Below are 27,853 nucleotides of genomic sequence, written 5' to 3'. Positions count from 1 at the left end.
ATTTGGTGCCATGGAGGAGCACTTAAATTATCGGTCCTTTACCAGGAGGGAGGAACGTCTGGTCTGAGGGCCAAATGCATCGCCCCCCCCCCCAGCAACTAGCCCACTGTTGGTGAATCAGCTCAAGTGGCCAGGCTGTGGAGGATCAAGCAAGCCCACCTCTTCTGGGATTCTGAATCTGTCCACACATCAAGGGGAAGAGGCTTGAGAGAACATAGTCAGAGCATTAGGTCTATCTAGCTCAGTGCTGCCTGCACTGACTGGCAGAAACTCTCTGGGGTTTCAGGCAAGGGATGTTGGGATGCAGTGATGGGCATCAGCTTAAGCAGCTTTAGAAGAGGATTTAAGAAATCCACGGAGGAAAAGGCTACTAGACACAGTGGTCACGTTCCGCCTCCATGGTCAGTGGCAGTAATGTTTCTGGATACCAGTTGCTGGAATCTACAGGAGGGAAGAGGGCTCTTGTGCTCAGGTTCTGCTTGTGGGCTTCCCTTTGGGGCATCTGGTTGGCCACTGTGAGAACAGGATGGTGGACTAGATAGGCCATTGGCCTGATCCAACAAGCTCTTAAACCCCACCTGGAGATGCCAGGGATTGAATCTAAGACCTTCTGTATGCAAAGCATGTGTACTGCCATTGAGATTTCTCTTCTAAAAAGTAAGATACTAGCCCTCATAGGTCTGAAGAAGAGAATGAATTAAATAAAAGCATAGGAACCTGCCTTACACCAGGTCGGGCCCTTGGCCCATCTAGCTCAGTGCTGTCTACACTGACTGGCAGTGGCTCTCCACTGTTTCATACAGAAATCTTTCCTAAGCCCTACCTGGAGATGCCATTGGAGGTTGAGCCTGGGACCTTCTGCACGCAAAGCAGATGCTCGGCCACGGACCTATGGCCCTTCCGCTAAACAGAAAGCAAGATTACAGTCTTCATCATTCTGAATAAAGGGCTGAATAAAACAGGAGCACTGGAAAGTTCCATATACTGAGCCAGACTATTGGTCCATCTAGTTCAGCATTGTCCACACCAACTGGCAGCGGCTCTCCAGGGTTTCAGGCAGGGGATATTCCTAACCCTACCTGGAGATGCCATTTGGGACTAAACCTACAAACTTCTGCACACAAAGCAGATGCTCTGCCACTGAGCTATGGCCATTCTCTAAACTGTGGCTGCCTCGCAGTTCACTTTCTTTGCATTCAGCAGAGAGAGAGAGAGAGAGAGAGCGCAAAGGCCCTGCCATGGTGCCCTCAGCACTTTTCTGACCAGGACTTAAGTAAACTTCTCTGAAAAGCTATCCGGTTGTCAGGAATGTAGTAGAAAGATAAATATGGGGTTGGGGGGGGGAGAGGCTGGGAAACGCAGTTGGGGTGTGATTGATGCCTTCCTGAAGTTCTGTTTGCCTCTCTGGGCAGCCTTAGGGGTATGGGTTCAAATTACTCAAAAGCCCCTCGACCTATTTCCTCCAGGCCCTGAAAACTAACCCCAAGGCAGAAGGCAGCAGCAATGCTGAGTATTATCATGGCTTCATTGCAGACAACAGGCCCTTCAAATATTTGATAAGAATTTTATAACTGTTGGCAATTAATAACATTAATAAAAATACACAATAATGCAACTGAAAAACAGAATTGCAATACTAAATGTTTGCATAGTTGTCTTGTCTCGATAATGGATTGGATGAGAGCCAACAAGCTGGAGCTCAATCCTGATAAGACGGAGGCACTAGACCGGATGGTTGGGAGGCTGCCTGCTCTTGATGGGATTACATTGAAGGAGCCGGCATCAGGGGCGTACCCAGGATCAAAACTAGGGGGGGGCAAGGGGCGGGGCCAAGGCACGGGAGGGGAGGGGCCACAAAGTGGGAATGTGGGCGGGGCTACAGAGCCCAGGTGAAATCAAAATAAACCTGAAGCGACGGCGGCGAAGGGGAGAAAACCAGCGGCCGCCTAGAGGAGAAGAGGGAAGTCTGGGGGTGGGCGGGGGGGGGAGAGAAGGGAACCAGGCTTGGATCGGGGCCTCCGCGGAGGTCTGGAGCAAAGCCCCGGCCTCCGCGAAGCTATCCGAGGCTCCGTTGCTGCAGCGGTCTCAGGCGCTGAACGACTCCCGACGTTCGGGAGACCTTTGAGCACAGCCGCGCTGTGCGCATGCGCCCTGCACGGCGGCCGCCGGAGTCCACAGCCGCGCTGTGCGCATGCGCCCCGCTTTGCGCATGCGCAAAGGTCTCCCGAACGTCGGGAGCGTCAGCCCTTGCCCCCTCCCACACAGCGCGGCTGTGTGGACTCCGCACGGCTCGGGCGCAAGAGACTGCTGCGGGCGCCGAACTCGCGCTCCGCTGGGCTGTCCTCCGCCTCTGCCCACCAGCCCCGCCGGCAGCGCCACTCTTGCCCGCAGCTGCCCGACCGGCCCTGCCTCTAGAGTAGGGCAGCGGCCCCTCCCTGCCCCGCGGTGGGTACGCCCTTGGCCGGCATGCAGCTTGGGGATACTCCAGGATCCATTGCTGTCACTTGGCCCAGCTGTGCCCCTTACTGGACAGGGATAGCCTAACATCTGCTGCCTATGCTCTGGTGACCTCGAGGTTAGATTACTGAAACTCTGAAGATGGTTTGGAGTTTTCACTGGTGCAGAACTCAGTGGCTCGGTTGCTCACCAGGACAAGACGCTTTGAGCATACAACACCAATCCTGGCCCTGCTCAAAGTAGAGCAACCCAAGACAATTATGTACCCATCTACAAATACAGTGGTACCTGTGGTTACAAACACCTTGGGTTACAAACACTTCGGGTTACAGACTCTGCTAACCCGGAAGTAGTACCTCGGGTTAAGAACTTTGCTTCAGGATGAGAACAGAAATTGTGCAGCGGCAGCAGCGGGAGGCCCCATTAGCTAAAGTGGTGCCTCAGGTTACGAACGGTTTCAGAGCAAATTAAGTTCATAACCAGAGGCAGCACTGTATTATAAAGAGTGTCACATAGATAATGAAACAGACTGGATTTCTGTTTTTTTTTCCAGAGGGTCAGATCTAAACCAACAGGTTCACTTCCATGGGAAGAGGGAAAGATTTAGGACATACTCCCTGGAAGCCAGCAGACTACCCTGGAGATACCCTGGCTGCCAATAACGCATACACGATTCTAGTTCTCATGGTTTTGAATAAATGGGAAGCAAAAAAACTGTCTTGTACCAAGGCAGTCTGCTGGCCCATCTAGCTCAATACTGCCTACACAGACTGACAGCTGCTCTCCAGAGTTGCAGACAAGGGGTCTCTCTCAGCCTATAGGGTTGGAAATTGAAACTGGAACCTTCTGCAAGCAAAGTAGATGCTCTGCCCACTAAGCTACATTCTGCCAATAAATTAAGCAAATGTCTAGTCTCCACTAAGGACTGAATTAAATCGCTCCATCTAGCTCAGCATTGTTGACACTGACAGGCAGCAGCTTCCCAGGGTTTCAGACAGGGAGTCGTTCCCAGCCCTACACCAAGACTCCCAAGCCATGTCCATGCAGCTGAGGTATAACCTTTTCCCAGACCACAAAAAGCACTCTGCAGGTGCCCCAAGAGGCCATTCAACTTTAGTATTACACATTTGCAAGGCTGGCACTGAAATAACTTGCGGTGGGAGCTCTGATAAAAACCCTATCAAGCAAGTCTTAAACAGCTGCAACTCCAGCCATGGAGCTGAAGCCTACATGCATTTAATGTTTGTAAAGAGCGGATTAAAAATAATTATTCCAGTTCAACAGAGTCGATAGATGCACTGTACAGTATTTTATCTTCTGCTGGGGAAGTCTGCCCCCTGGTGGCCGCTTGATCCTGCAGCTGTTTAAACCAAAACCTCCAGCCTGCAGAGGGCACTTAGATGAAAAGATACGTGTAACTGTGGGGAGAGCGAGAGCGAACAAGCAATCAAGAGAGAGAGAGCTGCAGCTGTTGGCTGCAAACTGTTTAAAAGTGCAACTCAAGAGCTCGGCATCCTTCCGCTTCCTGCTAACCCAGAGGCACGCTGTGCAGGTAGGAGACGTGGGACCAATAGGATGGGATGGGAGCTGGGAATTTGCAGAGAGGAAGGTGGTTGAAATGAACGTTTTAATGGGCTACCTTGATACAGGGGTTTGGTTTGGTTTTTGCTGGTTCTAGCAAAAAGGCTTTTATTTATTAAGTTACTTAAAAATGCAGAATTTTAAAATCTTGATAATCGTTAAACTGTTAAGGCTCTTTAAAAAAATTAAATTGCAAAGTAGGGTTATTGGAATTGCAGGTTTCGGACGCGCAAAGGTATTCTTCCGGCATGGTGTGTGGCGGGGAGAGAAGGCTGCTCTGGTTGTCCAAACTGAACGTAGTGATAATTTGATTGCATTTTACAAAGCACTTCAGGGTGGTTCAGACGCTTCCTTCGAGAAAGCTCCCCTGCCCGTTAAATCTTCCCAACAGCCTTGTGAGGTGGGCTCGTACCCATGTTTATAGCGACTGGTTTTGGAAGCAGGGGTTTGGAAGCAGGTGGCAGGTTACCGAGATGCTGACTTTTGTTTGATAATTTGTATTTTGCTACGTATAAACCTTACTTGGTCTGCGTTAATTTTCTTGCCCTTCCTGGCGGGGTGGGGTGGGGTGGGGCGCAGGGGATTTACGTATTTCTACGGGAAATAAATTCATGTAGTGATGATGACAAAGCAGGTGCCACTTGAAAATAAATATTAGCTTGGCACGTTCAAACTTTTCAGCTTTGTTTACTAAGTGCAAGAAAAATAAGCAAGCTAATTTGGATAGCTCATTAGTCCCGGGATGGAGAATATTTCGTCAGCCCTCGCAGGCGTGGCAATGGCTGGGAATGGCTGGAGTTGTAATACAGCAACATTCAGGGGTAGGGGGCACAGCGTCCCCCACACCTGCTCTTGGTCATTAGAATGTTTGCCCCATTCAAAATTTTACCCCAAGTGGTTAGCATTCATTGCAGTTGTCGTTGGTTTTTTTACTGGAAGTGAAAAACGAAGTTAAGTGCCTTTTCTTGGGGAAGCCCCATTTTTTTTATGTCAGAAAGGTAGCCTTTCCGTTTAAACCTTTCCCACGGACTTCCTCTCAACCAGACTCATGGAGTTAACAAGCTACAGCTGCAGTGGTAATTTGGGGGCGGGGCCAAATTAAGCCTCTTGAAATGGTGCAGCATTCTCTGCAGGTGGCACTGTGGGTTAAACCACAGAGCCTAGCCCTAGATCTTGCCAATCAGAAGGTTGGCGGTTCGAATCCCTGCGACGGGGGTGAGCGCCCATTGCTCGGTGCCCGCTCCTGCCAACCTAGCAGTTCGAAAGCACGTCAAAGTGCAAGTAGATAAATAGGTACCGCTACAGCGCTTCCATGTAAACGACGCTTCCATGTGCTGCTCTCGCTCGCCAGAAGCGGCTTTGTCATGCTGGCCACATGACCTGGAAGCTGTACGCCGGCTCCCTCGGCCAATAATGCGAGATGAGCGCCACAACCCCAGAGTCGGTCACGACAGGACCCTAATGGGCAGGGGTCCCTTTACCTTTCCCTAGTTTTGGGGAAAGATTTGCATGAGTGCTCCTGTACCATTTACAGCAGGCATCCCCAGACTTCGGCCCTCCAGATGTTTTGGACTACAATTCCCACCTTCCCCAACCACTGGTCCTGTTAGCTAGGGATCATGGGAAATTGTAGGCCAAAACATCTGGAGGGAAGTGAAATAAAAACATCAGAACTTTGAAAATAATCACATTTATGTGGGCATGAACAGACTAGACTAGAGTGAGGCAGTGCCGCTTCACTAGTGGCAGCACCTATCACAGAAGCTGTGACTTTGCAAAGTGGAAGAAAAAGGTTCGCCCCCAGTGTGAGCAGTGTGGTGTAGTGGTTAAGAGTCTGTAGGACTAGGCCTAGGGAGACACAGGTTCAAATCCCCACTCAGCCATGATGTTCTCTGAGTGTTACTCTGTGTTACTGGGTGTTACATGCCTAAACTTAAGTGCTCTGTACAACCTGTTTTGCTGTGGCTGGTTACAACCTTCCAAATGGCGCAAATTGAAAAAAGGAACCAAATAAATTATCTACAAAAAATAATAGAAAGTGCTGCTGCATTTGGGGTGAGGAATAGCCATTCTGTTTTTGCGCCTATAACCCAGGTTCCAGGAGCCATGTGGCAAATAGCTTTTCTATCCTACAGCTGCCAGTCAGTTTTGGTCAAACTGAGCTAGGTGTAGTTTTTTTGGGCATTGTGTAGGATCATTGAGTGGCATGGAGCCCTTGAAACTTGCCTCGTGGTTGATTTTAAAAAATATGCTGTAGATTTTTATTTTATTTTTTTAAAAAAAAGAAGTTTCCTTGAGTGTGTGGATCTGAAATGCAGACCCACCCTCCCCCTGGAAAGAAAAGTCGCAGGTGGCCTTCTTGATAAGGAGAGGGTCTCTTTAGCTTTTTGAATGCTGTGAGATCACACCTCTTGATTTCATAGAATCATAGGCACAGTTAACTGTTGCAGCTTGCCCTGCTCATAGTTGTGAAGAATATTCTTATGTTATGAATGGCCCTACAGCTCTGATTCTATATCAACAGGGCAATGGCAGTTGCAATGGAGAGTTCTTTTCTAGGGTGGGAGGGGCAAGGAAACTCTGCACCTGTTGGGCTTAATGACTGTGCTACTCCACCGTAAAGGCATGCATTTAAAGGATGGGGGTAACCTTCCACTTGCCACTGTATCAATCCTTCCCAAAGCAGGGACGTCATGTCTTGAGCTACTAGTCTCTGACTCCTGGGTGGAGTGGCCCCAGTTCCATCCTGTAGCTACTGGTCCTACGGTAGCAAACTGAGAGCAGGAGCCCTGCAAGATATCAAGTTGTTTTGTTGCTATGGCATCTTAAGGATGGACCCATCTTAAGGATGGCAAAGGCTTTCTCCTTAACCTCTGACAGCCTTGCAAAAAGTTACCTCTAATGACTAGCCCTGAAAGGCTTACAGCTGGCCCAGGGGCCCATGTCTACCACAAGTCATTGGCGGCTCGTTCGCCAGCTGGCAGGGGTGTCATCCAGTCCTTACTTAGGTGAGTAGTCAGAGTTGGTAATTTCAAGGCTGGGGTTGATGGGAGTTGTTGTTGGAAACATCTGAATGGCAACAGCTTGGTCAAGGTCTCTTAGCTCTGTGTGCGTGTGCGTGTGTGACCAAACAAACACAACTGGTACAGCTTCCATTTCTCTTAACTGCACCTGGTGAATTCCTGTCTGGCGTATCCAGAGTTTCCCCTTCAAATGCACTGTACCCTGTTTCCCCTATTTTAAGACGTAGTCATAAAATAAGCCATAGCAGGATTTTTGAGCATTCAATGAATATAAGCCATACCCCGAAAATAAGACATAGTGATAGGCGCAGCAGCAATGCCGGCCGCGGCAGAAGGAGGAGGAAAAAAATAAGACAGGGTACTCATGACAATTTACCCCCCCCCCCAGGTTTAAAACTGGCTTAAACAGGTCCTACCCTTTTGACAGGTGAAAAAAGGCAAGTCCCCTTTACAGTTTGCAACCAAAGTCACAGCATCGCTCTCTCACACAGCTCTTTTAAGATGGTGGTTTTTCAAAAGCAAAGATAGGGAATCTTAGGCCTGGGGCAGTGGGGGTACAGATCTGGCCCTTGAGGCCTCCCTGTGTGGCCCTTGGGACTCCCTCCAGGCCACACCCTTCTTGGATGATTGCGCCTGGCTGCAATTTATCCTTGAAATGTGATAATGCCTCTTGTTTCCTGGATGGAATATATGTATGTATGTATGCATGTATAAGTAGTTTAAAATAACAGCGCATATATAAAGAAGAGTTTGGATTTGATATCCCGCTTTATCACTACCGCGGACCCAGTTCCCCAGATTACGAGTCTACCGCTCTTAACCACTACACCACACTGGCTCTCTTAAGCACCCTAAGGGGCTGTGAGGGTGTAAACCAAAACTGTGATCCAGATACACACCGACCCCATACACACATGCCTTATGTCTCACCCTCCATGCTCTGGATGGGCTGAAAATGCAATTGCTTCCCCCAGGCACAGCTCCAGGAGGACTCGGCACGTGTTCCATTAGACCTTCCTGTTCCAACAGGTCTTTGGGAACTGGTTGGGTTTTGTTTGTTTGTTTAGGAAAAGGCCTTTTAAATAGTGCTGTGCTGTTTGTACTGTGCTATATTTCTGTATTTATTGAAATTCATTCTCATATTGTTTAAGTTCTATTATAGTTTTAAACTACTATTTTTAAATATGTTTTAGCTTCCTGTATTTTATCTGTGTTTTAATTTGTGTAGGTCACCTTTAGTCACAATCTGGGGGAAAGGCAGGATATTATTATTATTATTATTATTATTATTATTATTATTATTATATTAATAGCAGCAGCAGAAGCAAGAGAAGGGTTGAAACATTGCTATCCTACCTAAATGGTTAACCTGTACTGTGGGTTTTGGGAAGGATGTGCTAACAAGCCCTGTATGATACATATGCTTGTGAATGACAGTGATGATTATGAAGAATTTATTTTTTGGTAGGCCAAGGAAGAAGCTTTAGATTGGCTCTGACCATTTTCTGAATGAATCACAGAAGGGAGTCAAGCAGAATGCCTTTTCTTCACGGCTTCCGACGCATCATCTTTGAGTACCAGCCATTAGTTGACGAAATCCTGGAATGTATGGATCCTCTGGTGCAGGAAATGATGGGCAGGTAACTGGGAAGCTGCTTCCCTGTCAGTGTAGATCTACCAGGCATGGTAGATCACTGGACGTCTGTGGTAGATCACTGGTAGATCATTGGCTCCCCCCAAAGAAGCTGAACAACTGTGGCTCCCCTAAAAAAAAAAAGCTCAAGATTTTACCTCCTCCCTGAAAAAACTGAACAACTTTGACCCGAACCCCCCAAAACGGGGTAGATCACTTCCACTTTTTTAACTCTGAGTAGATCGCAGTCTCTTGGGAGTTGGCCACCCCAATACTGAGCTGGGTTCTTATTCAATTCAGCCCATTCTTCAGAATTATGAGGACTAGGATCTTTGAGGGTTTTCTACAATCAGGCAGTATATAAATACCATTAAATGCACAAACAGAATCCTACCTTGGTAGGGCCATGGTTAAGGGTAGAGCACTTTATGTACGTACAGAAGGCCCTAGGTTCCCCCCTAATGGCATCTCCAAGTTGGCGCTTATAATACCCCCTTGCCTGAAACCCTGCAGAGCTGTTGCTGCTGTCAGTCAGTGCATACAGTACTGAGCTAGATGGACCTGGTGGTCTAATGTAAAGTGGGGAGGGGGGATCACATTAGTTTCTCCTGCCCACTCTGGCCCTGCCCACCACTTGCATGTGGCCCCCAGAATGTGGCCCAGACGGACATGTCTTCTCATTGGCACACAGCTCTTCCCTCTGAGCTGACTACCGATCGGCTCTTAATCGTTACCAAACCACCACCGCGGAACTTTGCCCTCCTCCTATGGTGGTGTTTTATTTGCCTTGTTTTCTTGTGAAGCGCCAGCGCTGTGGTAGAAGATGACAGGCGGATTGCGGCCCTTAAAGATCTGCTGGAGAGGAACGCCAACTCCGTGTACTACCAAGAGGGCGTGAGCTATTCATTGCTGAAGATGGCGGAGTATGGGGTGGTCCAAGCCGCAGAAGTCCTCCTGCGTGGTGGGGCGGACGTCACCTTTGAAGGTTGGAGGGGGGACCTGGTTAATGCTTCCGGTCTTGCATTTATTTTAAAATTGCAGAAATCATTGCGATAACTATTTATGGAGGCTGTATTTTTATATACATTTTTTCCATGATTCCCTCCCCCCCTATGCTTCCTTTCTGGTTAGGAGCAACCTGTTTTGGTTCTTCATTTCTGCTGGGAATTGCAACGCCCCGTTTTATGTGACACCGTTTAAATTCAATACAGGCGACCCATTTTTGCGTGCATTCAGAGAACGTGTGGCCATGCACGTGTGTGGGACGTTTTCATAACCGGAACAGGGCAGGTGGGGGGGTAAGGCAGGGTTGGGGGGCTTATGCAAGTGATCAGAACGCAACCCGCACGCAAATAGGACGCCGCCTGTATTAAAGTCAAAAAAGGCCATTCCACCTGGCCTGATAATCCATTTTGAGACCCGGTTGAGGAAGCGAAAAGTGGGGTATAATTTTTCAATTCAGTAGTAGTTGCACCCCAGGTGTCCATGAGGCTCCACCTCCCTAAGTCGCTCTTTTCTACTGTCAGGTGCTGCTAGGCTCAGCTCTCTGCCATCAGGTTCCGCCTTCTTTTCCCCCAAGCCCCACCCCTTGTCTCCTAAGCTCCTTCCCATGAGCTTCAGTGTTCTAAAGCTCTGGCCGCTGTGGGCTCAGGTGCCCATGAGTGTGTGATGTCACACAGAGGTTCCTTCATAGGCTGTCTCGCTAACAACATGACCACCTCCCAGCAAGGCCAGTTAGACAGTTGGGCCAGGAGGGAGGGCCTTTGACTGTTGGGAGCCATGAGGAGGAAATGGGTAGGAGGATGTTTCCTGGACTGTTGGCTCCCGTATTACGGGCCTGACGCGAACAGCGGTAAGCATCTTTCTCTTCCCCCCCAGTGCTGACGACAGCCTTGTTGTGTGGGCAGACAGCCCCCATATCCAAAGGACCAGTGATCAGGAGTCTCTACTAGGCGAGGCAGCAAGGTGGTGCAAGGGTTAGGATGTCAGACTACAGGACCTGGGAGACCAGGGTTCAAATCCCACACACAGCTACGTGAAGCTCTCTGGACGCAACCCTTGGGCCCAGTGTCATTGTTTCTCGGCCTAAGCCTACCTCCCAGGGTGGTTGTAAAGATGGAACAGGGAGGGGAGAGACCTATGAAGCCCACCTTGAGCTCCTTGAAAATCAAAATAACATACCTGAATGTGCAAGGGCTCAGTGTTTCCAAAAAAACAAGCCAGTTTTTGGATAAGACTTGTGGAACTAGAAAACCAGAGTTCCAATTTCAAATGCAACCGCGTGAAGGTCCCTTGAGCGACAGTTGGGCTGGTGGCTATCTCACCTGCCTGCTGGTGGCTATCTCACCTCGTAGGATTGTTGTGAGGGCATGGGAACCAAGTCACTTTGAGGTCCGTGGAAGAAAAGTAAGGATGTTTCAGTGTGACAAATTAACAAATTGTGCCAAATTGGTAAAAATAAATAAATAAATGTGTGTTTCTGTGTTTTCGAAAGATCCAATCACTTATTACACATCTTTGCACATCGCCGTGATGCGGAACAAGCCGGACATGGTGGAGCTGTTGGTGCAACAAGGTGCAGACATTAACCGGAGAGACAGGGTAAGCTGTTGCCATTATTATTTTCATTTTTAACATTTATATCAAACCTTACACACACACACACACACACACACACGAGGAACTCAAAGTGGTGCACATGGTTCTCTCAACTCTGTGAGGGAGATCAGACTCAAGAGATGCAGTGACTTGCCCAAGGTTACACCCTGTTAGCTTCATGGCCGAGTGGGGATTTGAACCCTGGTCACTCCCAGCTCCTAGCCCAGCATGCTAACCATTACACCATGCTGGCACTACCCTTATCATGGATTTGACTTCTCAGTGGCCCGCTCACAGCCATTTAAAACGCAAGCATTTTTAAAAAATGGTTTGAGGTCAATTACAATTGCAAGAATAAAGTGGGTCCTAAACAGATGCATCATGAGTTTCAGGGCAGAGTAAAGAGGTGCATCTTTGGTGTAGGAAAAGAAACATACAGGCAGCGACCATTTTACGCACGTCTGATTGGCACATGATCGCGCTCGTCACTGCTGACCCAGAAGTGGCCCAAAAACAGGGCTGGGGCCGGCTTATACATGCTCTGCCAATGCATACATGGGTCAGGAACACAACCCAAAATGGCTACCACCTGTATAGTGAAAGGAACAGATGCACTAACAAAGGGGGAGAGAGACTGATAACAACATTGCAGGCGGGGGGAAGGAATAGAGCAATAATATTTGAACCATCGAGATCCTGAGCCAAAATCCCCACCCCAAATTTTGCTTCTCTGTTCATAGGATGCAATGTGCATGTGGGGTTTAAAAACTTGCGCTCTTAAAAAATGCCCCCCCCCCCGGTCCTAGAGGAAATAACTTGTATGAAAAATAGGATAAAAATATAGTAGGTCAGGAAAGCAGGGGTCACGGCAGGGTCCAGGTTCCCAGATTTCCTCCTTGAGCGTTGCATGGCTGGAAACAAATCCTTCAGCTCTGCTCATGCCTCTTGCTCGCCTGGATGAAGGATAGGGGTGTCCGAGTGTGTGTAGAAACTAGCTGACCATATACACAGAGGGGAAATTCACATTCACTGTGCTGGCTGCTTTTGCCTCCAGCCTTCCCACCACTGCCTTGTGGCCCCTGGAAGGCTGCCCAGAAGAGGGAATGCAGCCCTCAAACGAGGAAAAATTCCATTCATCGCTGCTGCAGTAAAGGCATCAATAAAAGCAGTCAGTTATGTTTCCTCTATCCCATTCCTCCTTAGGTTCATGAAAGCAGCCCCCTAGATCTGGCTAGCGAAGAGCCAGAACGCCTCCCTTGCCTAAAGCGACTTTTGCAACTTGGAGCCGATGTCAATGCAGCTGATAAACATGGTCAGTTGCCTCCACCCTCCTGGGCTTGGTCTTTCCCTCTTTCCCTACTTGGCTGCTGCTTGTGGGCATTTAGTTGGTCACTCTTGAGAACAGGATGCTGGACTTGATAGGCCTGATACAGGCTCCTCTCACATTCTTATACTCTTTTTCTCTCTCCTTCCCCAGGAAAGACCGCTCTACTGCATGCTCTTGCCAGCAGTGATGGGGTTCAAATCTGCAATACGGAAAGCATTCGCCTTTTGTTGGAAGGAGGTGAGCTTCCTCCACCCACCCCACCCCCACTGCTTCCTTTTCCAGGGGTCCAAATCCAGTGCAAAACTATCGGTGGTCTCAGAGCAGGAATGTGAACCAGGGATCAAGGTTGGCACCCTCTTGCCAGCACACGGCATTCTCCCTAAAACAACCTGCCTAGGTGGGCTGGAATGATAAAAGTGCAAGCACTGATTAATCCAAATTTATTGTTACGAGATATATACTCTATATAGTAATAATAATAATAATAATAATTTTATTTATACCCCGCCCATCTGGCTGGGTTTCCCTAGCCACTCTGGGTGGCTTAGAACAGAAAAAATGGATTACTTTGACAAACATATATATATATATATGCACACTTCAGATACATGACCATGCACACGAAAGCTCATACCAATGACTAACTCAGTTGGTCTCTAAGGTGCTACTGGAAGGAATTTTTTAAATTGTGTTTCAACTACGTCAGACCAACACGGATACCTACCTGTAACAAGATATATATATATATATTTAAGAACATTATTCTTTATTTTAGGTTAATTGAAAGAAATACGAATAATCATGCATTGCCGCAATATATTCTCAACTTCAAATACTTCCAACGCTATTCTAAACACGTTACTAGAATCATAGAGTTGGAAGAGACCACAAGGGCCATCCAGTCCAACCCCCTGCCAAGCAGGAAACACCATCAAAGCATTCTTGACATATGGCTGTCAAGCCTCTGCTTAAAGACCTCCAAAGAAGGAGACTCCACCACACTCCTTGGTAGCAAATTCCACTGCCGAACAGCTCTTACTGTCAGGAAGTTCTTCCTAATGTTTAGGTGGAATCTTCTTTCTTGAAGTTTGAATCCATTGCTCCGTGTCCGCTTCTCTGGAGCAGCAGAAAACAATCTTTCTCCCCCCTCCATATGACATCCTTTCATATATTTGAACATGGCTATCATATCACTAAATCTTTTTGATATTACTTTAAATAAGGGTTAAGATATAATTGTGAAAGAAATTTCTTTCTCTTCCTTAGTTTGGCTTTTATGTTGAATACTTTTGGTAAAAATTGATTGGAAAAAATAGGAAAATGGTGGTGGTGGTGGTGGTGATGATGCCAAGGGTCACTAAAAAAAGCATTAAACTGGCTGCTTCTTTATTGTTCCTGCCCATCAGGAGCCAATGTGAAGGCCACAACAAAAGATGGTGACACCGTCTTCTCCTACATCATCTTCCTCCTTGGGGAGACAGTGGGAGGTGAAGAGGAGGAGGTCCGGACCATCAACCACTTCTGCTTCCAGGTCACTCAGCTGCTGATGGCCCACGGGGCCAATCCTAGTGAGTGCCCAACCTATGAGTCCCTCACCCACCTGTGCCTGAAGAGCTTCCGGCTCCACTTTCCCCTCCTGCGCTTCCTCCTGGAGTTTGGGGCATCATACAACTGCACCCTCCATGGGCCCGCCTGCTGGTCGGGGTTCAGCATTATCTTTGAGCGGCTGTGCTCCCACTTGAGCGGGTCAGAGGACGACACCTTCTCTGTCGACCTCTTCGAGAAGGCCGAAACAGTGCTGGAGCTCATGGCCTCGAGCTCCCAAATAATCAAGCTCCCCAGCAACTTCGGCATAAACCTCGGCAAGCTCAGCAGGTTCCATGGGAAGAGGATCTCGGACCTCTTCAGCAGCATGAAGCAGCTGGAACACTCCCCTCCTACCTTAAAGCAGATGTGCCGGGTTTTCCTGCGGCAGTACCTCAGACCCTGGCCAATTGATGAAAGAATCAAGGCCCTCCCGCTTCCTAACTTGTTAAAAAAATATCTTCTTATAGACCTGAGCAGCTCTGCAGAGGCGGCCGTCTGACCAAGGGTGGACCAAGGAGATTGATCTACTGATCTGATTTCCAGTCACTGAGGCCTTTGCGCCACACAACACGGGTGTTGGTCACGCACATTCGCGGGATTGTCACACAGGGTGTTACTGCACCATATTCATACACATGGATTGGCCTTATGCATTCATCCATTGCAGGGCAAAACACTTGGATGTTTCCAAATCTGCAGCTCAACTGCTGATTGTTTTGAAGTTGAATCAGTAAGGAGGGACAAGTCCATTTTCTGGACCCGGGTCATGACTAAACTGAATTCTGCTCAGTGTCTGCGGAAGGTTGGAGGCCTCCATTTATCTGGAACGATATACCTCGTGACTTTTCTAAACTGTTCCGAGCAACCTGGCTTCTAATGGGGCGAAGGGTCCATTCTTCTAGGTCATTAAACATGTGTTCTGCACCAGCAAAATGTTGTGCTCTAGTGTCTTGCTTGGTTGTTTTCAAGTTGCTTTGGGTTGCCCTGGATAACAGTGACTTGACAAATTTAAAATAAAAGCAACAATAGGCCAAGTAGCAGGGAAAAGGGCTGGCAATAACGTATTAATGACACCCTATGCTATGTTGGGTGCTGCTTTTGCAAATGGGAAGTAGCCGTTTTCCTACTTGTTGCCTTACTATTTAGCATGTATACTGCTCTTCATCCATAGGTCTAAGGGAAGTTCACAACGTATTGCAGGTTCTGTTTCTGCCCTTCAAAATAGAAGGTATCATTTCTCATGAGGCTTTCCTATGCTAGGCCATGAGCCAAGGGCAGCCTTAACTGAAGTCTTGTCTAGTCCACACAGTGACTCAACCATTTTTGTGTGTTTTTAAAGGCAGTACTGTGGTACCTCGGGTTACAGACACTTCAGGTTACAGACTCCGCTAACCCAGAAATAGTACCTCTGGTTAAGAACTTTGCTTCAGGATGAGAACAGAAATTGTGCGGCGGCAGCGGGATGCCCCATTAGCTAAAGTGGTACCTCAGGTTAAGAAGAGTTTCAGGTTCAGAACGGACCTCTGGAACGAATTCAAGTTCTTAACCTGAGGTACCACTGTATGATGATGGTGGTGATGGTGGTTGTAAGCTGATACACAGCTATGTTAAGTGTGAAGAACTTTTTTGACCCATTGGGCCAGGTCCTTATCACCACCACCACCCTACCTGGCAAGTCACCTTTGATAAGTGGGAAGGCCACTCACCTGTCATTCATCTGACAGGGCACAAATGAAGCAAGGTGACTGATAGGCGAGGGGTCCACTTTACTAGTGTTTCCAGATGGGAACAAACTAGCAACGCAGCACCCACCCCATGCTTTCCTGATGTCACCCAGCACTGTCAACTGGCCGGCGGGTGGTCCTGGTTTGGAAAAAGCAGCCTTGTTCCTCAGAAATGGTGATGACCATGTGCTCACAGGGAGCCAGTGTGGTGTAGTGATTAAGAGTGGTAGACTCGTAATCTGGGGAACTGGGTTCACGTCTCCGCTCCTCCACACGCAGCTGCTGGGTGACCTTGGGCTAGTCACACTTCTTTGAAGTCTCTCAGCCCCACTCGCCTCACAGAATGTTTGTTGTGGGGGAGGAAGGGAAAAGGAGATTGTTAGCCGCTTTGAGACTCCTTCAGGTAGTGATAAGCGGGATATCAAATCCAAACTCCTCCTCTTCTTCTCACAACCAATTGGGGAAAAATATCCATTGTTTACACTTTACAAGTACAAGATAGACATCATTTCAGGGTGGCCCCTTAGTTCAGTTGTATTTTTTCCCCACCCCCCCTGAAAGCATTTAACCAAACGCACAGGCTACATTCACACCATACATTTAAAAATGAAACAGATTACACTTTAAACCAGGCACCCCCAAACTTCGGCACTCCAGATGTTTTGGACTACAATTCCCATCTTCCCCGACCACTGGTCCTGTTAGCTAGGGATCATGGGAGTTGCAGGCCAAAACATCTGGAGGGCCGCAGTCTGGGGATGCCTGCTTTAAACCATCACAGCTTTCCCCAAAGAATCCTGGGAACTGTGGGAGAGTGCTGTTCCCCTCAATGAGCTAGTTCCCTGAGGAGGAGGGATTGTTAAACCACTCTGGGCTGCTCCACTGGCACTCTCCAGGGACCCCTCAACTGGGGTCTTATCAATAGTCATTTCATCTTTTGACAAAAAGGACAGAAGGGCCCCACTCCGTTGGCTGTACTGAGGGACCAGCTTCATTTGGCACCCCTCGGCAGTCATTCCAACTGCTTTGGCAACTCCTCTGGGCTTTGATTTCCCCCTTCCTATCTGGTTCTTATAAGACCTTTTACACTTCAGCAGCGCCTGAGTTTTGCTTGCCTTCATCCCCACCCCCTTCCTTTTCCTCCTTGTGGGTTGCACCTGCAAATCCTGTATAGGAAGGAATTTGTGTGCTGTTGACCTGACGCCATGTGCTCTGGGAGCCTTTTCTGACGAGGGGTAAATAAAAACACTTCACAATAAAAAGCAGGGGTTGCAATGTTTCTCTATGGTTGTGACCTACAGCAAAGAGTAATTTAGCATTTAGGTGAAAACTGGACCCCCAAATTGTGCATTGTTAGGGAGCGGGGACCTGGGTCCTTTGCACTCCCCTTTTGAGCTGTTGTGTTCACCTTAATTTCCATCTAGTAGCATATATGCCGTTTGCAAATATGCATTTTCTGCAAATTTAAAAGTGCTTAGAAGCACCCATTAATAATAATAATAATAATCCAGTATTTATTTCATAGAATCGCAAGATGGACGATATCCCAAGGGGTCCAACCCCCTGCAACGCAGGAATCTTTTGCCCAACATGGGGCTTGAATCAATGACTCTGAGATTAAGAGTCTCACACTCTCGCAAAGAGAGCACAAAATGTAAGAACGTGAGAGCTTGCTGGGGTCAAGCCAATGGCCCATCTAATCCCACACCCTGTTCTCACAGTAGCCAACCAGAAGCCCATTATGGGAAAGCAGGACCCAAGTGCCTTCCATAGTTCGAGGCAGAGCAGGACTACAATTCCCCGACTCCTGTTCCTGCTAGCTAGGGATAATGGGAGTTGTAGTCCAAAACCAACTGGAAACCCAAGTTTGGGAAACCCATTCAGGTTGGTGGGGATCGCCTCCTCCTGGGGGAGGGAATTCCATACACCCATCTCTGCCCCTCCCGCTGAGTCTATAAACAGTTCGAAACAAGTTGCTGTTACAACCATACAAAGTATATTTCGACAGTGTTTTTCCCCCTCCACCCATCAAACAATAAAGAACCAAAAACATTAGCAGCACCAACTTCGAAGAAAAGAACATTTACTTCCCCACAGCATTCCTAAGCCAGTCTCGACGACGAGAGTCGCAGCCAGACCCCAATTGCTGGACTATCTCTTCTGGGGTGTTCATTTGGAGCCCTCCGTCGCCGGGGAGGCAGCCACCCTCGCGTGGGAAAGGTGTCTCAAGGCCCCTGCAGGAAGGCAGTCTCCCTCTCTATGGGGCTCAGTGATGGAGGGGGTTCATCTCATTGCTAGAGTGTAAACGTGATAGATTTCGTCAGGAAAATTCTCTTGCTTCTCCTGGGCCAGCATGCTGAGACCAGCACAGCGGGTGATCTTGCAGACTAGGTTCAGGTCCCGGCAGACACTGCTGTCCACATCGTCCATTATGACCCCTTCCTGGGCCATATTGTCCTTGATGACTATGATGCCGTTGGGCTGCAGGCCCAGGCGGCAGCGCTTCAAGAAGCTGGAGAGGTGGTCGTCTGTCAGGTGCCCTGTTTTTAAGAGCATAAGAGCATTAAGACTCTGGCTACTAGAAATTCTTAATCAAGAAATAAGGGAGGAGAAATAAATAAAAGGTATATTGGTGGGCCAAAAATCCTTTAAGTTGAGGGCTTTTGCAGACGATGTTGTCTTAAGGGTAGAGGACCCAGGAAAAAAGTGTCATAATGGGGGTTTTTTTTAAAGAAAAAATGGAATGTTATGGAAGTGTGTTTGGTTTTAAACTTAATATGACTAGGACAAAATTAATGATGAAAAATATGAATGAACAACGGGGGGGGGGGGGGAAATTGCAAGGAAAATAAGGTTTAGAAATTGCTAATAAAATAAGATATTTAGGAATACAAACTGCAATGAAAAATATTAACTTATTTGAAGATAATTATAATAAATTATGGAAACAGATTAAAAAGGATTTGGAAATCTGGCATTGTTGTTTAGTCGTGTCCGACTCTTTGTGACCCCATGGACCAGAGCACGCCAGGCACTCCTGTCTTCCACAGGCATAGATTAAAGCTATCTTTTGGGGGTAAGATAGCTGCAATAAAAATGAATATCCTTCCAAAAATATTTTATTTATTTCAAATGATCCCTGCAATTGGCAAGTTAGAATGTTTCAATAAATGGAGAAAATAAATTTTTTATGACAGGGCCAAAAAAGACCTTGTATTAAATATCAACTACTTACAGACAAAAAAAGGGGGGATTTGTTCTCCCAGACCTTAAATTATATTACGAGGCTTGTTGTCTTTGTTGGATTGAAGAGTGGATCATACTAGAAAATACTGATTTATTAGATTTAGAGGGTCACAAAAATAGACATGGATGGCATGCATACCTCCTAGGCCAGGCATCCCCAAACTTCGGCCCTCCAGATGTTTTGGACTACTATTCCCATCTTCTCCGACCACTGGTCCTGTTAGCTAGGGATCATGGGAGTTGTAGGCCAAAACATCTGGAGGGCCGCAGTTTGGGGATGCCTGTCCTAGACAATAAGATAAAAGTTCACCAAGGATTTATATATGAACCATATATTAAGAAACTCCCTCATTAAAGTGTGGAGGAAATATCATAGGTTATTAGAATCAAAAACTCCCTGGTGGGCAGCCCTATTAGAAATGATTTCAGTAAAAAAGAAAGATATAGGAAATTTATGGGTAACATATAAACAACTTTTAAGGGAAGAACGGGCAATTGAAGCTGAAACCCTATGAAGAACTGAAACAGTTTTGCACTACTTGGTTACAATACCATCACCTACATGATAAATTTAATTTGGGTAATAAAATAGGTTTCCAAAAAGAAGAATCCAAATTCCAGGTACAACTCCTGAATAATTCTAAAAAGAATCTGTCAAAAATGTATAAGTTATTACTCAAATGGGAACTCAAAGATCAACAAATTAAAGAGGTTATGATAAAGTGGGGACAGGATTTTGGCTACGCGATTCAGTTAGATCAGTGGGAAAAACTTTTGGAAATTTGACATAAACTTTACCGCATGTAATACCATTAAAGAAAAGATTATGAAGATGTTTTACAGGTGGTATTTGACCCCTGTGAAACTATCTAAAATTTATAAATTACCATCAAATCTGTGTTGGATATGTTAGGCACCAGAGGGATCTTTAGATCATGTCTGGTGGGTATGCAATAAAATTAAAAAATTCTGGGGGAATTGAAAAGAATGTTTAAAATAACAATTGGTAAAAAACCAGAAGCACTTCTATTAGGAATTGTAACAAACGATACCCACAAAGTCAAGAAAAGAATCTTCTTATACGCTACAGCTGCCGCTAGAGTAGACTATTGATTGCCAAAAATTGGAAATGTGAAGAAGCACCATTAGTGATAGACTAATGCAAAAATGACTGCAACAATTAGAATGCAATCAAATCAGAATCTGAAACAAGAATGGAAGTGTGTAGAGGAATACACGGCTAATAGATACTCCAACAAAAACCTATTGATATGCATTGATTGATCTCACAAAGTTAATATAGAATACAAGAATAAATATTTAATAAACAAATTATCAAAGTACAAACACAATAACAAATTTTAAAACAAAATTAGGAAGTCATGCACGGGTGGAGGGAAGTCTTCGAGTCACGAGGGTGGAAAGTATGAGATAATTAAGTAAAAACCAAATGTGGATTTAAAGTGTAATAGAAAATGTGAATGTATAAATATAAGAAATATGAAATTCTATGTAAATATTATGTGTATGCATTGGAACAGCAATAAATGGTTTATGGAAGAAGAAGAAAAAGACTCTGGCTACTGGATCAGGCCAATGGCCCGCCTCTACTCCAGCATCCTTTTCTCACAGTGGTCAACCTGATTGATGCCCCCCCCCCAAATGAAAACCCCAAGCAGGGCCTAAGCACAACTGTATTCTCCAGTTGCAGCTCCCCATTATTTGGTATTCAAAGGTAGACTGTTCTTGTTTGTGGGGGTTCTGCTCTCACAACAGACCTCTCTCTGTGAAGAGCCCTGCATTTTATCCTGCACTCACAGTGGCCAACCATATAGCTCAATGGGAAGCCTGCAAGCAGGGTCCATGCACAAGTGCACTCTCTCCTCCTGGGGTTCCAGCAACTGGTATTTAGAAGCTGCTTTTAACTGTGGGAGTACAGCAGAGGCATCATTGGTTGGTAGCCATCGATAGCCTTATGCTCCATTAATCTGTCTAATCATCTTACTCAGGGCCGTCTTAAGCATATCCGGCGCCATAGTGTGTAGATCCCTCCGGCGCCCCCCCCCCCCATTTCCCAGAGTTGTGAGCCGGGAAAGTTTCTCTCGCCCTACAACTCCTGCTCGGAGCGTTTTTTGCGCCCGCAGGCGGCGAACGGGGAAATAACTCTGCTGCCCCTCCCAGGATACTTTCGCCCGCTGCGCTTTGCTGGGCGGGGAAGGTGGGCGAGGCCCCAGAAGGGGCAGGCTCAGCTGGGCCGGCCGAGGACGGGGGAGCCCTTCGCTTCCAAACAACCCCGCTGCCTTGTCCTGCCGCCTCGGCCATGGCTTGTTGTCTCTTGCCGCTGCTGCTCCTCCGTCTCGGCAGGCACCCTCAGCCAGGTCCAGCCGCCTTCTCCATCCGCCGCAGCGGATATGCTTAAGACGGCCCTGGTCCTTCTAAAATGTCAGCTGTCTGGCGCAGCAAGTGCCCCCTGGTGGCCAGGTGCCCTGGTGCATTGCACCACCGAGCCCAGGTCTAGAGACAGCTCTGATCTTACTGTATAAGACCATCTAAGTTGGTGAATATCACTGTGGGGGGGAGTTCCATAGTTCTAACTATGCTCTGTGTGAAGAAGTCCTTTCTTTTCTCTGTCCTGAATCTTCCAACATTCAGTTTCATTGGACAACAACCTTAACCTAAAAGGCACTGGCTAGAATCCAATGCTATGATAATTAAGCGTTTGAACAGTGCAAAGGGGACAGATTGAGGCAGTGTGGGTTCAAACCTCTGCTCAGCCCTGAAGTAACCTTAGGCTGCTTGCCCTCTCTGACAAGCCTACCTCACAAGCCTGTTGTGAGGAAAACAGAAAGGACATTGAAGGGCAGACATTTACACTGCCCTTTGAATTCTTCAGTTAACTCATGAAATGAGATACCTTTCCTGTCTCTATCCTAAGCTCCAGTCACATTATGCATTTAAAGGACTTCTACTTCGAACAGTCATAGTTCCCTGACCATAGTTCCCCGACAATTAATCTTGGGAACTGTAGTTTGTTCAGAGTGCTGAGAGTTGCTAGGAGGCCGGAAAAAACCCTCACAGAGCTACAGCTTCCAGAGTGATTTAACAATCAATCCCCCTTCCTCAGGGAACCCTGGGAATTGTAGTTCTGTGAGGAGGGCAATAAAGTTCTAAAAACTCTCAGCACCTTGAACTATTGTTCCCAGGATTCTTGGGGGGGGGGGGCAGAATGCCTTTTAAAGAGGTATTGTAGCGTTTTCAATGTACAGTGCAGAGGGGACCTTTTGCCAGTTGTACCCAATGGCAATCCCATTTGGAGTAGACTTGTTGAAGTCAATGACCAAGATTAACTGAGGTTCTCTGATTTCATTAAGGTCTACTCCAAGAGAGAGAAAATAAGCTGGATACGCAACCCTCCTTTCCAGGTAGCGGAGGGAGACTCTTACCTATCACCCACTGGATCCAGATGACGTCGTAGGCACTGGGCTCGGGGCTGAAGTCCTGCAGGCCACAGCAGAAGTAGTTCCTGACACGCCGACCCTCCTCACCCAGGTAGCTCCGGGCCTCGTTAAGGAAGTCCTTTGTGACATCGACCATGTCCACCGTTTGGAAAAGAGGCAGCAGGAGCCGCTTGGTTATCCGGCCAATGCCAGCCCCACAGTCCAAGGCACGGGAGGTCCCTGTCCTGTTAGGCCCATCCTGGACAGAAATGAAGTCAATGAGGGCTAGAACCTTGAATGCCTCTCAACGCTTTCAGAAACAGGGTCTTTCATCGTTTCCCCTCCACCCCCACCCTTCCCTGGTATACTGCATCTGGCAAGACGGCATCCATGTTTGCAGATACAGCCTCCATTTCCCCAGGTTTCAGGCAGGGAACAATGACCAGCCCTGGGATGTTCCTCAGGAACAGCAGGTGTTCTACTAGTAAAAAAGCACTGGGTAGCTCCCAGTGGTGGCACCACCACCAAGGTCTCACCAGCTTATTGTAATCACAATTTTGCCCAATAGGCACATTTTGGCAAAGGACTCTTAGCCTAATATAACAGGGACAGGTGCACCTCACTAGGAAGCGCATTCTGCAGATAGGGTACAGGTAAAGGGACCCCTGACCATTAGGTCCAGTCGCAAACGACTCTGGGGTTGCGGCGCTCAGCTCGCTTTACTGGCCAAGAGAGATGGCGTACAGGTTCTGGGTCATGTGGCCAGCATGACAAAGCCGCTTCTGGCGAACCAGAACAGCGCACGGAAATGCGGTTTACCTTCCCGCCAGAGCGGTACCTATTTATCTACTTGCACTTTGACGTGCTTTCGAACTGCTGGGTTGGCAGGAGCTGGGACCGAGCAATGGGAGCTCACCCCGTCGCAGGGATTCGAACCGCCGACCTTCTGATCAGCAAGCCCTAGGTTCTGTGGTTTAGACCACAGCGCCACCCGCATCCCTCCGCAGATAGGGAGCCACCACCCAAAAGACCCTGTCCCACAATGATGGGAGTTTGAATCTAACAATATCTGGAGGGCTACAGATCAGCCATCCCTGCCAGAGATCCTGCAGTCAACTCTCCTTTCTTGGAGGTTTTTAAGCAGAGCTTGGATGGCTATCTGTCAGGGACTCTTCAGCTGTGATCCCTGCATTGCAGGGGGTTGGACTAGATGACCCTCCGAACTCCACTATTTGATGATTCACTGCTTTAAACGGGGGGGGGGGGGAATCAATGTATTTCCCACACTCCCCCTAAACCAGCCTTGGCCAACCTCCAGATGTTTTTTGACTACATTTCCCATCAGCTCCTGCATTATTTGGCAGGGCTGGGTTGGCTCAGGCTGCTGGGAGATGTAGTCCAAAACATCTGTGGGAAAGCAGGTAACTCAAGGCTGTTCCTGCTCTGCTTGGAAGAGAGAACACTGTGCTTACCCGCAAAAAACGGAGCAGGAACTTTTTGGAGCTGTTGATGTCAATGCTGGAGATGTGCCCGTAGCCCCCCAGCATCCCATCCACTGTTGGTGGGATGTCCTTCCAGTATTTCTCGGCCTTGGAGTAGAACTCCATCTCGTTCTCCACAACGTCGCTTGCCATTGGCACCTTTCTTCTCAAGGAGAAACCAAAGCAGGCCAAAAGGTGTTCCCTTTGACAGAGAAGAGGGGGAAAGGTGTGAAAAGGATTGGGAAATGGAGAGCCTTAACATTTGTTTCCAGTTTTCTTAGGGAAATTACTTCACAGATGGCATCGCGATGCCTTGCAAATGTCCAAAAAAAGTCGTCGTCTATATCACCTAACTTTTGGAAGGGTTGTGATAAACTTAGTACATATTATCATTTATGGTGGAAAAGTCAGCTGGTCTTTGGGGTTTAATTTGGGCAGAAATGATATACAGTCATACCTCGGTTTAAGTCCGCCTCGGTTTGAGGACTTTCAGTTTAAGTACTCTGCAGACCCGTCTGGAACGGATTAATCCACTTGCCATTACTTTCAATGGGAAAGTTTGCTTCAGGTTAAGTATGCTTCAGGTTAAGTACAGACTTCCGGAACCAATTGCATACTTAAACCGAGGTACCACTGTATAATACTAAATAAACTTTTGATTGTTGTCCTACTGAATATTTTTGACAATACCATGTAGATGCATCGTCAAAAGAATTGGTCTTATATATTATCTAGGCAGCTCGAATAGTAATTGCAACAGTCCAAAATCTACACTGGCAGCTTAGAGCCACTCTCTCAGGAATATAGCTGTAATAGAGAAAATCACGTGTTATTTTAGATTTTGATAAGAACTAGAACCTCCAGATATTTTTCATATGATTTGGCACTCTAAACATAGTCGAGTGGAACTACCATTTTCAAGATGACCCTCATCACAAGCATGGCAAATCTGGAACTACACTTGATAAATCTGATAACGCTGAAAGTCGTTACTTGAAGTTTATTATTTTGACCCATGTGCAACTGTACTCAGATTCTACGGGCCCATTTCATAGTTTTAGATTTTTGATCTGTGGCTATAACTGTTCTCCGCGTTGCATATGAAATTAAATAATCTTTACAAAAGAAAAAAGAAGAAGAAGGCACTAGCATAGTGACCCCACCCCCCAACCAACAGGCCCAGAATGCAAAAGGGCGTTTAAAGAGATTCCAAAAGAGAGCAGCTGATGTTCAACCCGCCCCGCTCGATATGTACAACCCTGAAGGATGAGATCTCGAGCTAAATATATATACATGGCTCCATAGGGCGTGCCCTACACGAACCCAAACATGGAATCGGGACGATCAGTTGCCAGAAGTGTTCTTAGCTTAGCTCAACTTGAGGCACTCACCAGGTTGTGAGATGGACAACACACACACACCCCAGCTATAGTACCTGTAATCAGAATCATAAAAGTGTAGGGAACCCAAGAGTCAGGGCAGGTGGGCTTCTGGGATGTTCTTTTACTAGAGCCCTTAGGTCCACTCAAGAGCTATCCAATTGTCCCTCACCCTTGCAAAATATCGTTTTTTAAACCAAATCCTGGATGTTAATTCTATGCTAGACAAAGACTATCTTGGCTGTGAGGCCTAGAAGACCAGCTTCCTGCCTTGCAGACCTTTTCCCACCTGGCCTGGCAGGGAGGGGCCCCGAATGACTCCAGCTAGAAAAGCTGAGGCTGCTGAACAGACTGGGGTAAGGGGCTTTTGTTGGGAGGGCTATTGCTATTATTGCTATTATTTATTTTAGATCTTATTATGATTTATGTGGAAATCGTTTGATTTGGTTGTGTATTTTTTGTATGTTTTATTTATGACAACTTTTGTTGTCATTATGAGGGTTTTTTTCATGTTGTAAGCTGCCTTGAACATGCTTCAACTAATGGAAAGGAGGCATACAAATAAAATTATTTGTAAAAATATTGTATGTAAAATTATTTGTACATGCTAGCGGGGCGAGAGGACCCTTCAGCCCATCCAGTCCACGATGGGCAAGGAATAGGCGATTCTGGTTCACGCCTGGCATGCATGAGGAGTGTGCCAAGGAAGCTCGTGGACTGCTGCGCAGACAACAGCGCAGCAGCAAGAACAACAGCAGTCAACTTTGAAACTGCTTATCTTGCCTGATAGTGCATTTGCAATTGACATCTTTTGCAAACTGACATCCTTTCACTGTTAATGGGTGTGAGTTGCTGAATAAATGTATTTTCAGCTGGCGCGCCAAAATCCATCAGGATTGAAGCCAGTAAAATCGGGGGGGGGGGGGGCTTGCCTCATCTAGTATTTGAACTCCAGATCCATTTGTTGCAACTCATGAATTTCTGGAAATGGAAGGTTTTCTGTGGGAAAAAAATGTACGTTAAATACACGCTTTGGCATTCTACGTACTTAGCAGAAACGTTTTTAAGTAGGCGCAAAAAAAACCAACCACCCCAAACTAGTACAATGAAGGCACTTGCTGTTATGTCAAGAGGCAGGGAGTTCCAAAGTGTGAGATACAAATGTGGAACAAGCGTTATGTGGCAGGTGTAACGGTGCCAGTTCCATAGATCAAAGTAGTTGCACATGCACCAACATTAACCACAATTCATGTTAAGTATACATTAGTTCCCTAGAACACATGAATTTGAAAGCACTTGCTTGCTAGTTTAGCACCAACTTCCCAAAAGAGAGTTTACAACTGCAAACAACACACTAGCATCTTCACATATTGCATATGGTAAACTTAAAACAGTTAATCTTGCTTTTATTTGACAACTATAACAATTATAAGTATTCATAGCAATACTTATAATTTTTAGATTAATTACTATTTGTAGTAATAGTAATAATTGATTGGTTACTTTTGTGCCACAGCAACTCAAAGCGACCCTTTAAGCAAAACCAAAAACCCACGTGCACATTTGAAAACCACCGTCAGCTGCTTGGAGAAAAGGGTGGGATATAGTAAATGTAATTAATGTACAGTAATTAATAAATAAATTACCACCAATTTCCTGGTGCTCAAATTATATGAACTTTATAAACTCTGTCTATATTGGTGCATGGCGTTCACCTTAACTTTTGAACCCTAGCACAAAGGCGGTGGAAGACTAAACAAGAATGGTTATCCAACGGGCTCTTGTGGGTTCCCTTCCTGCACCAGCCGTAGCTCCCTCCAGAACAAAACCCTTACTAGGAGAGATTCCCCCCCCCCTTCCCTCCGCCGATAACCCATGAGCCACGTGGACTGCAATTCTCTTTTTCCCCCGCCTCCGAAGTAGAGTCACTCCGGCTCTCTGTGTAAACTCACCCCAGCAAGCGCCGGCTTCCCTTGCACGCGGGCGCTGCGGCAACGTGCAGGGAGGAGGAGGAGGAGGAAGAAGAAGAGAAAGGGGAACCTAATAGTGGGAGGGCACTGGGAGGGGAGGTGTCCAGAAAGGCCTCCTACTCCCCTTCCTTCTCCTCCAGGCTGGGAAGCCTCTCTCGCGCTCGCTCTCTGCTATTCAGGCAGCTACAGGTCTCGCCTCGCATTGGGCCCCACAATCTCCTCCCCTCTTCGGCACGCAATTTCCTTACATAGAGCGCATGGAGGTGCTCGCGAGGAGGAGGGAGGAGGAAGAAGCTGACGAGAAGGGTGGGCCGGCGGGATGCTGGGGGCGGGGGCGGGGGCGGGGTCCCCTTTTCTTCGCTCGGACGGACGTAGGCATCGCGGGGGGGGGCGGGGGCGGCATTGCGGCC

At 47.1% G+C, this 27,853-nt stretch overlaps 2 protein-coding genes across 4 annotated transcripts; one reads left to right on the top strand and one right to left on the bottom strand.

The window, feature by feature from the left end:
• Positions 1–3,928: 3,928 nt before the first annotated feature.
• ASB6 (ankyrin repeat and SOCS box containing 6) lies at positions 3,929–16,652 on the top strand. Of its 2 annotated transcripts, none has more exons than XM_035113728.2 (7): positions 3,929–4,009; positions 8,530–8,701; positions 9,498–9,679; positions 11,189–11,295; positions 12,496–12,604; positions 12,770–12,856; positions 14,026–16,652. In XM_035113728.2, the coding sequence occupies exons 2-7, from the start codon at positions 8,571–8,573 to the stop codon at positions 14,703–14,705; spliced, it is 1,296 nt and encodes a 431-aa protein (XP_034969619.1). In that variant the 5' UTR covers positions 3,929–4,009; positions 8,530–8,570; the 3' UTR covers positions 14,706–16,652. The 2 variants fall into 2 exon arrangements, with proteins under 2 accessions (XP_034969619.1, XP_060126152.1); XM_060270169.1 differs by lacking the exon at positions 3,929–4,009 and adding an exon at positions 4,018–4,066.
• A 1,251-nt stretch (positions 16,653–17,903) lies between these two features.
• On the bottom strand, positions 17,904–27,620 carry NTMT1 (N-terminal Xaa-Pro-Lys N-methyltransferase 1). Of its 2 annotated transcripts, none has more exons than XM_060270170.1 (4): positions 27,426–27,620; positions 24,086–26,472; positions 22,620–22,872; positions 17,904–18,470 (listed from the first exon to the last, which is right to left on the bottom strand). In XM_060270170.1, exons 2-4 carry the CDS (start codon positions 24,245–24,247, stop codon positions 18,214–18,216), a joined length of 672 nt encoding a protein of 223 aa, XP_060126153.1. In that variant the 5' UTR covers positions 24,248–26,472; positions 27,426–27,620; the 3' UTR covers positions 17,904–18,213. The 2 variants fall into 2 exon arrangements, with proteins under 2 accessions (XP_060126153.1, XP_034969602.1); XM_035113711.2 differs by having other exon boundaries at positions 24,086–24,296; positions 27,426–27,619.
• Between the last annotated feature and the right edge of the window lie 233 nt (positions 27,621–27,853).

The sequence above is a fragment of the Zootoca vivipara genome, chromosome Z, assembly GCF_963506605.1.
Source record: "Zootoca vivipara chromosome Z, rZooViv1.1, whole genome shotgun sequence".
Taxonomy (NCBI): Eukaryota; Metazoa; Chordata; class Lepidosauria; order Squamata; family Lacertidae; genus Zootoca; species Zootoca vivipara.
This window is presented reverse-complemented; position numbering and strand designations above follow the sequence as displayed.

Excerpts from the sequence above, each read along its gene's own strand:
- ASB6 (XM_035113728.2), top strand. The coding sequence starts at position 8,571 with ATGAATCACAGAAGGGAGTCAAGCAGAATGCCTTTTCTTCACGGCTTC. Across the intron at positions 9,680-11,188 it reads GGCGGACGTCACCTTTGAAG|ATCCAATCACTTATTACACA; the intron begins GTTGGAGGGGGG and ends TGTTTTCGAAAG. Across the intron at positions 12,605-12,769 it reads CAATGCAGCTGATAAACATG|GAAAGACCGCTCTACTGCAT; the intron begins GTCAGTTGCCTC and ends CTCCTTCCCCAG.
- NTMT1 (XM_060270170.1), bottom strand. The coding sequence starts at position 24,247 with ATGGCAAGCGACGTTGTGGAGAACGAGATGGAGTTCTACTCCAAGGCC. Across the intron at positions 22,873-24,085 it reads TCCTGCTCCGTTTTTTGCGG|GATGGGCCTAACAGGACAGG; the intron begins GTAAGCACAGTG and ends ATTTCTGTCCAG. Across the intron at positions 18,471-22,619 it reads CTGGATCCAGTGGGTGATAG|GGCACCTGACAGACGACCAC; the intron begins GTAAGAGTCTCC and ends TCTTAAAAACAG.